The sequence below is a fragment of the Mandrillus leucophaeus genome, unplaced genomic scaffold, assembly GCF_000951045.1.
Source record: "Mandrillus leucophaeus isolate KB7577 unplaced genomic scaffold, Mleu.le_1.0 Scaffold398, whole genome shotgun sequence".
NCBI classification, from domain to species: domain Eukaryota; kingdom Metazoa; phylum Chordata; class Mammalia; order Primates; family Cercopithecidae; genus Mandrillus; species Mandrillus leucophaeus.
In genome coordinates, this window is record NW_012104231.1 from 227,100 (window position 1) to 234,182 (window position 7,083).

The 7,083-nt window shown below is 54.4% G+C and overlaps 1 protein-coding gene across 1 annotated transcript in view; it reads right to left on the reverse strand.

The window, feature by feature from the left end:
• Nucleotides 1–7,083, reverse strand: part of COL5A1 (collagen, type V, alpha 1) — a 185,901-nt gene that overhangs the window by 99,254 nt on the left and 79,564 nt on the right. Inside the window, exons 21-25 of the mRNA XM_011991540.1 lie at nucleotides 6,358–6,411; nucleotides 5,593–5,637; nucleotides 5,035–5,088; nucleotides 4,735–4,779; nucleotides 3,627–3,680 (exon numbers count right to left, since the gene is read on the reverse strand). Of these exons, the coding sequence (XP_011846930.1) occupies nucleotides 3,627–3,680; nucleotides 4,735–4,779; nucleotides 5,035–5,088; nucleotides 5,593–5,637; nucleotides 6,358–6,411 (252 nt within the window). The remainder of the gene's footprint in view (nucleotides 1–3,626; nucleotides 3,681–4,734; nucleotides 4,780–5,034; nucleotides 5,089–5,592; nucleotides 5,638–6,357; nucleotides 6,412–7,083) is intronic.

The window sequence follows — 7,083 nt, forward strand, 5'->3', positions numbered from 1 at the left end:
TTGACTGAGGGGTCCCAGCACATCCATAAGTCTTCAAACAGTGCCTCATTTGAGACCCACACCCTGGGGTCTCCACCTGGCCTCAGGATGTAGGGGAGCTGAGCGAAGGTGAGGACCTGTGCCCCACGTGACAGGTGCCTAGCCAAGGCCCTAGGAAGGACCTGTGTCTCCTGCCTGCCTGGACCTGTACTAATTCCATTCCTAGGAATGCAGGTTTCTCTGACCTTCCAACCCAAACGGGTCACTCGGTTTAATGCCTGTGAGCTCAGGATCGGTGAGGGAAATGTCCAGGATAAAAACAGAAAGATCATCAATGTTCACTGTGCGGAAACGCAGTTCCACCAACAAGGATTCCAGGAAAGAGGCCGGGCGGGGTGGCGAGAAGGCTGGCAGGGCGGGGTCTGGTTCTACTCCTGAATACACTCAACCTGCTGTGTGAGCTTGGGCAGGTCACTTGCCCTCTCTGGGCCTCCCGCTTCCTCAGGTGTAACACGAGAGGGTGGCGAGATGCTCTTCTACCTTGAGTGGCCTAACGATGATCTGAGACTCTTTCTAGCCACAGTAGCATTCAGAAGACCCAAGTCCCGTCGCCTGAATTAAATGGTTTGTGTGTGACTTTTAAATTTTTATTAGCCGTCCAGTTGGATTTGATGCCTTTGCAGACAGCCTATCCTAGCAAGTGAGTGGGAGGGTGCAAAGTTCCCCTTGAGGGAGGCTTTGAGGAAGTCCAGGCACCTGTGGGACCCCACCCGCTGCTCCAGCCAGGAGGGGACATGCTTGGCCACCACGCCGCCTTCCAGAAGCAAGGCTGATCGCGCCAGCACCTCACGGTGGCCGGGCTGGACCTGGACAAAGCTAACGGGAGGGTGTCCTGGTCCAGGGTGGCCAGGAGAGGTTCCTTGTGGCCCTTTATTACAGTTTCTAACGAGCACAGACACCGTTCTGTGAAGGACCTGGCGGCTGGATCTGCAGGGGGGCCAAGAGCCCGGCTCTGGACTGGGCAGACCCAGCCATGGCTGCTCGAGGAAGCCCCCAGGCCTCTCCCCATGGTCATTTCCTCAGTTCCAGGCTGGAGATAACAGCACAACTGCACACAGCGCTGCTGCGGAGACGCACAGAGCGTTTGCAAAGTGCTCAGGACCGCGCCCACCCAGGGAGCGCCACGCAGAGTTAGCGGCCGGCATCACGGCGGCCTCCATTCCCATCCAGGCCAAATTCCTTTAGGTGTATTTTCAGTTACAGATAGAGAATGGGAGTAGGCAGTGGGGGGAAGCACAAAGCTCCCTTATTAAAAATGTTTGAACAGGAAAAGGCAGAAAGGAAACGTCACAAGATAACCATGACTGATTTTCCTGCAAAGCCGGGCAGGACCACTTTCCCCTTTCTTTCTCCTTGTGTGCGTTTCCCAGTATTCTATAATGAGCATTGCTTCTGTAATGGGAAAATAATAAAGCTTACATTATTTGTATCTGATATTTTCTGATTTAAAAAGTAATGTATGTTCATCTTAGACAATTAGGCAAGTGGAACTGGAATTAAAATCCTTCATCACCTCACTGCGCGGAGTGGCTGTGGCTAATTGTATGATAGAATCATCCATTGTCTCTGCATATATGCATGTGCCATTGGCATGGTAGATCATTTTTAATTTAATATTACATTGTGAGCATTTTCTCATGTCACGGAGTATTTGTCTAAATTCAATTCTTACTGGCTCTGTACTATTCCACTGAGCCGTAATTCACTTAACTATTTCTCCAGCGTATGGTATCAGGAATATATTCCACTGAGCCATAATTCACTTAACCATTTCCCCAGCGTGTGCTATCAGGAATTATTCAACAACATATTTCAAGGTATCGAGTCTGCTCCGAAGCACCTCATACTTCTTGATGGATTTTAAGTCAATCTTCCTTTCTTTGAAACCAAAACCAAAGCAAGATAGAAAGAAAACTCTCTCTGTAGCGTTTACCCTCAATGTGCTGCCTTGTAAAGGAGAATTACTAAAAGTCTTTTCTTTCCTCCAGACTCGTGTGAGACGGCTGGGGCTGTCTTTGGGCCTACCCATGGCTTCCTTTTGTTCGACGTACCTTCATGCGAATGGGGTCCGCCTACGCTCACATTTTAAGGTTTAAATTCGGGCCGGGGAAGGGACATCTTAAAGGCCCTTCCTTCCCCCAAAGAATATAAAAGGAAACTGCAGGCTCTTTAGGGACCCCAATTCTTTGGAGGTTTCAACATGGGGAGGGGAGTTCCAGGCAGAACAAGTTAAGTCAGCTGAGGGCCGAGAGAATGATCTTGTCAGGAAGGTGAAGTGCGGCCCCCTTCACACCTAGGCCCCCCTCCTCCCTGCAGAAGGAAAGAGGGGTACAGCCCACTTCACACCGAGGTCCCCTCCTCCCTGCAGGGCTCTGGACGCAGCTGCCCTCCCCACAGATTGCAGCCCTTACTCCATCGACATCACAGCCAGCAGCACGGGAACAGAAAAAAAGGCTGGACGGACACACGTCCACCTGCTGTCAGTGGCTAAATCAGGAGATGAGATCAAAGGTGGTTATAATTTACTGTAATTGTATTTATTTTCCTAATTTTCTATAACAAGATGTGCTGTTTTGATAATTAGAAAGGGCAATGAAATGTCAATTGAAGGACACAAATAACGCATTGGAAAAGATGAACCACTCAGTACACAGCCTCCCATGTGGCCAGGTGACCACGGGGCCCCACAGCTGCCCACGTGGGGATGAGAAGGCTCCACTCTGCTTGTTCTGATCAAGAAAGGGTAGTTTGTGATGTGGGAGTCACTGGGCCGACTGACTCAGCCTGAGGGATGCTGCGTGGTGAGCAGTCACCGATAATCGTCAACATATTTAACTTCCTTGTTTAGTTTTCAACAGTGTTATTAAAACCATAAAGCACACGGTGTCTTCAATAATTAATTCTGCTAATCTCGTTTGTGAAATAGACTCAGCATTAACGGAATAATCACAACCAAAACCGCAGCAGGCACTTACAGAGGGTGGTGGGTGCAAATCAGCTCACACTCGTGTACATGCACGTGTGCACGCACGCACGTACGCATTCTGAGTGTGTTCTACTTCCTCACACCTACGCCCTCCACACAGCTTAGCCACAGATTGGATTTGTCACCAACTCGCTATTTCCAGGCAGAATCTAATTTGGCTCCACAGCTGTGCCCGCACACATTGCAAACGCATTTGCTCACCACCTCCCTTCTCAGTGCGTGAACACTAAAAATACACACCACGTACCCTGCCTCTTCGCTTCCAACCCTGGGGATGCAAGCGATGGCGTGGAGCCCGGCCCAGCCCTTCTCACGGCTCAGCACGCAGGCCTGACTTCGGTAATTAATCAGCACACCCTAATAAATAGCTAATATTCCTACTTGTGCAATCACCACTCGTTGATTCAAACACATGATGCTAAGGGTGTCCAAAACCCAAGAATGACCCAGCAGTCAAGCTGGAGACCAAACAGGTCTTCATCAACAGAGCCAGAATGAGTCAGTGCCGGCCAAGAACCCCAAAAAGCCTGGGCCCACAGCCCCTGTCCGCAGGGAGGAGGTTGGGAGAGTATACAGGGATGAGGGGGGCAGGGCTACTCACCGGGGGTCCGTCAGCACCGGGCATTCCTGGAAGGCCTGGTTTACCCAAGGGACCCTAGAACAAACCAGAGACTTCGTGAGGCTCCGTGAGCCTCCCTAGGCTCACCTGACCTCTCTGTAGGCCCCCAAGGTTACTTTTCAACATTTCTGCCCACACAGCGTTTGCTGAGAAGTGTGGTCAGAGGCACTGGGTCCCTGGTTGTGAGGCATGTAACCACCGTAGCGCCCTGGGGGCAGCTCCACCGTTCTGAGCACCTTCAGGTTTTGCTGTAGGAACAGAGTCAGCCCACCAAGTGCCCCCATTCTTCTCCACATCCACCTGCTGCATGCTGGGGCCCAGGAGGGCATCACCCGGCCTCCGCTGCTCTTACAGTACCGTGCCTTCTTCAAGTGCTCCCACCACCCTGTCCTCCCGGGTCTGTTCACACAAACACCCCAGGGCGGGCCAGGGCATCCCGCAGTGTAAGGCCCACAGCCTCAGCATCCCACAAACACCAGCTCCTGGAAGGTCCCAGGCCCAGCAGCAGCCCGGCCCTCTGTGTTTCTCAGGCGCCCCGGGGATTGTCATGCACTCAGGCTCACTCCCTTGGAGGTGCTTTTGCTGGTGGCAACCAAGGCGCTTCGAGCTACCTGAACTATCTCGTGCCTGGTTAAGCGACAAACCCTAGAAGGACAAGTGCTTCCAGCTCTCGTTCCAGGGCCCAGGACAAGGTAGGCTCTGGAGACACAGCCAGGTTGCCAAATTTAGCGAAACTAAACTAAACCAAAATAAACAACAACAAAACAAGATGCCCGGTTAAATTTGAATTTCAGATACACAATAGTTCAAATTTAACTGCATGGCCTGTATTTTTGTTCCTTGCTAAATCCAGCAACCCCTGTACATACTAGGGAATGAATGAGGGAACAAATGTATGAATCAGTGAGACACGGATCCAAGATTCTCCTCATGCTTCTGGCCCAGTTCTCGGCACTCTGAGCTTTGGCATCTCTTGGGAGCACCAAGATATACATTGAGAGCTGGTGGATACCAGGGGTCCTCCCGGGGCGGGCCAGGGAATTCAACTATAGGTGGGCAGTGGCCCGCAACATAGCCCAGGCCCACCTACCTTTTCTCCTGGAGGACCAATTGCACCCTGGGGGCCTGGAAGACCCTAGGAGGGAGAAAGAGCCAGAAAGGAAGGTGAGGGCGCTGATTGACTCAGAACCCTGCCCTGCCATCCGCCCATCTTCTCATTGATGTCTCCCGCATTCAGGCACCAACCCAGGTCCTAGTCTCCCTCCAGATAAGAGGAGGGGCTGCAACTTGGAGGGGACAGAGCTCGCCGCTCCCTCCCAGGGCTCGGGGCTGAAGACACGTGCCTCCCACGGCCGGATCCCCGTGAGCTGCCTCTCCTGGGCTCACTTACCTGGGCACCTGGATTACCCTGCTGTCCCGGGGGGCCAGGCTCTCCCTGGGGACCCTACAGGAGACAAAAGCAAAGGCACTGAAGGGGGCTCTGGGAACTGGACCCCCTCCCCTGGGTGTCGTGTGCCCCCTCACTGGCCTCCCATCCTTTCAAACTGCTCCCCACTGCCTGATGCCAGGGGGAAGGGAAAGGCGGCCAGGTCCCACCACAGAGAGCAGCACCGGGACCAGGCGCCTCTGAGGCTGTGGAGGTTGACTCTGATGGACTGAGCACTAACTCATTTATGCAAATACACCCAGACATCCGTCCAGGAAGGAACACACGACAGGAACCGACCAGAAATGATGTATCGGGTAGAAAACTCCCAAGTCACCCCCCGTCATGCTAAAGTCTCCGGGTGCCACTCGCCACTGGAGGGTGGGCGCCACGGAAGAGGGTCTGCAACCTGCCCTTCACGTTCCCAGCTGAGGTGGACGGCGATGGACCTCCCTAGCGGGGCAAGGAGTGTGCCCAGGGAAAATGCCCCTGAAGCCGGGCCACGGGACGCCAGGGACTTACCACATTTCCTTTCGGCCCCGGCTGGCCGTCCATGCCCGTTACACCCTGCGTGCGATTTTAAGAAGAAAAATATGTAACTGAATGCGAAATAACTCACAGTACTCAAAAGGAAAATCCCACTCAACCCAGCTCAGATGCCCGTCCTACAAAGAATCAGAGGACAGATGCTATCTGGGGAAGGGAAAGACCTGACTCCCAATCCCGTCCCAGAGGTCCACGGGTCAGCCCCGGTAACCCTCGGCTAAAGGTTAACTGAGCTGCCAGGCCCCTGCATTCCACGGGGCAGGCCTCAGGTTCTAGAAAACCAGGTCACACGGGGCTGGGAAGGCTGAAGCGGGCAGGCCTGGCCCTGGAGAAGCTGCCCACCAAGACACAGCCCCACTGGAATCAAGGGCTTCCGCCTCTTTCCAGAATGTTCACAGAAGCTGCTGGAAGTTCTTTCTAGCAGGGAAGAAACGTGACATCCTGGGTTTCTGCTTAGAACTGAAATAGCACATGCTGTCTGCCAGGAGTAAGTGCAGCCAAGGTGAAGCAGACGTGTGAGGCCGGCAGCCTCGGGTCTCCACCTGTGAGGCCACACCTGCTGGGGCCGTGTCTATAGCGTCTGAACGTCAGTGTCCCACTCACGCCTCACACTGGCAGCAGGCAGGCGTCACAGGGGCCAGTGCAGGCTTCCTGCCTCTGTGCCCAAGTGGCCACCGGCTGGGAGGTGGGGTCTCAAAGGCCAAGACGGGGGCAGACAAGCAGAGTGGCGATAGGACTTACGGGAGGTCCGGGAGGACCCGGAGGCCCCTTCGGCCCAAGTAGACCACGTGGCCCCTGTAAGAGGAAACGGAAAATAAAGGGAAGACAGGTTTTAAACTCAGGCAGAAACCCCAGCCCTCCTCTCTCTGTCCCCTATGCCCGCTTGGCCCTGACTCCACCCAGAACCCCAGTTGGTGACTCAGGCCTCCCGGCCTCCCAGCAGCGAGGTCCAGACTCCCTCCCAGCCTGCTGTGCTGCCTCCCTCCACCCCACTCTGGTGCTGGGAACCAGGGGCAGGTGTCTGGAATTGGTGGGAACTCAGAGAGAACACTATGGGGCACCCTCAGGGAAAGGAGGGTTTCAAGCTGACCGGCTCCTCTGACACTTGCTGGGGCACAGACGCTCCCCTCAAGAATCACCACGCAATTACATTCCACTGCAACGGAGCCCTTGCACCCCATTCTCATTATCAGCTCGCTCTCGAATTCCCCTCCGCAGCAGCGACATACAACTGTTTTTATGATATCACAGGGTCCGAGGGTGCGGGCAGGAAGGCGTCAGGCGAAACTAGTCCCTGGCGGGAACCCCACGACTGAACGTGCAGAAGGAGGCACGGGGTACAGATCGTTTCCAGGACGCTACTCTGGTCAAGAGTTGGCACGCCTTCCCCGGTGAGCCGGGGCTCGTGCAGAGCAGTCCCCGCTTACCGCAGGTGCAGTGAGATTCCGGGAGCGCTGCCTGCCACCC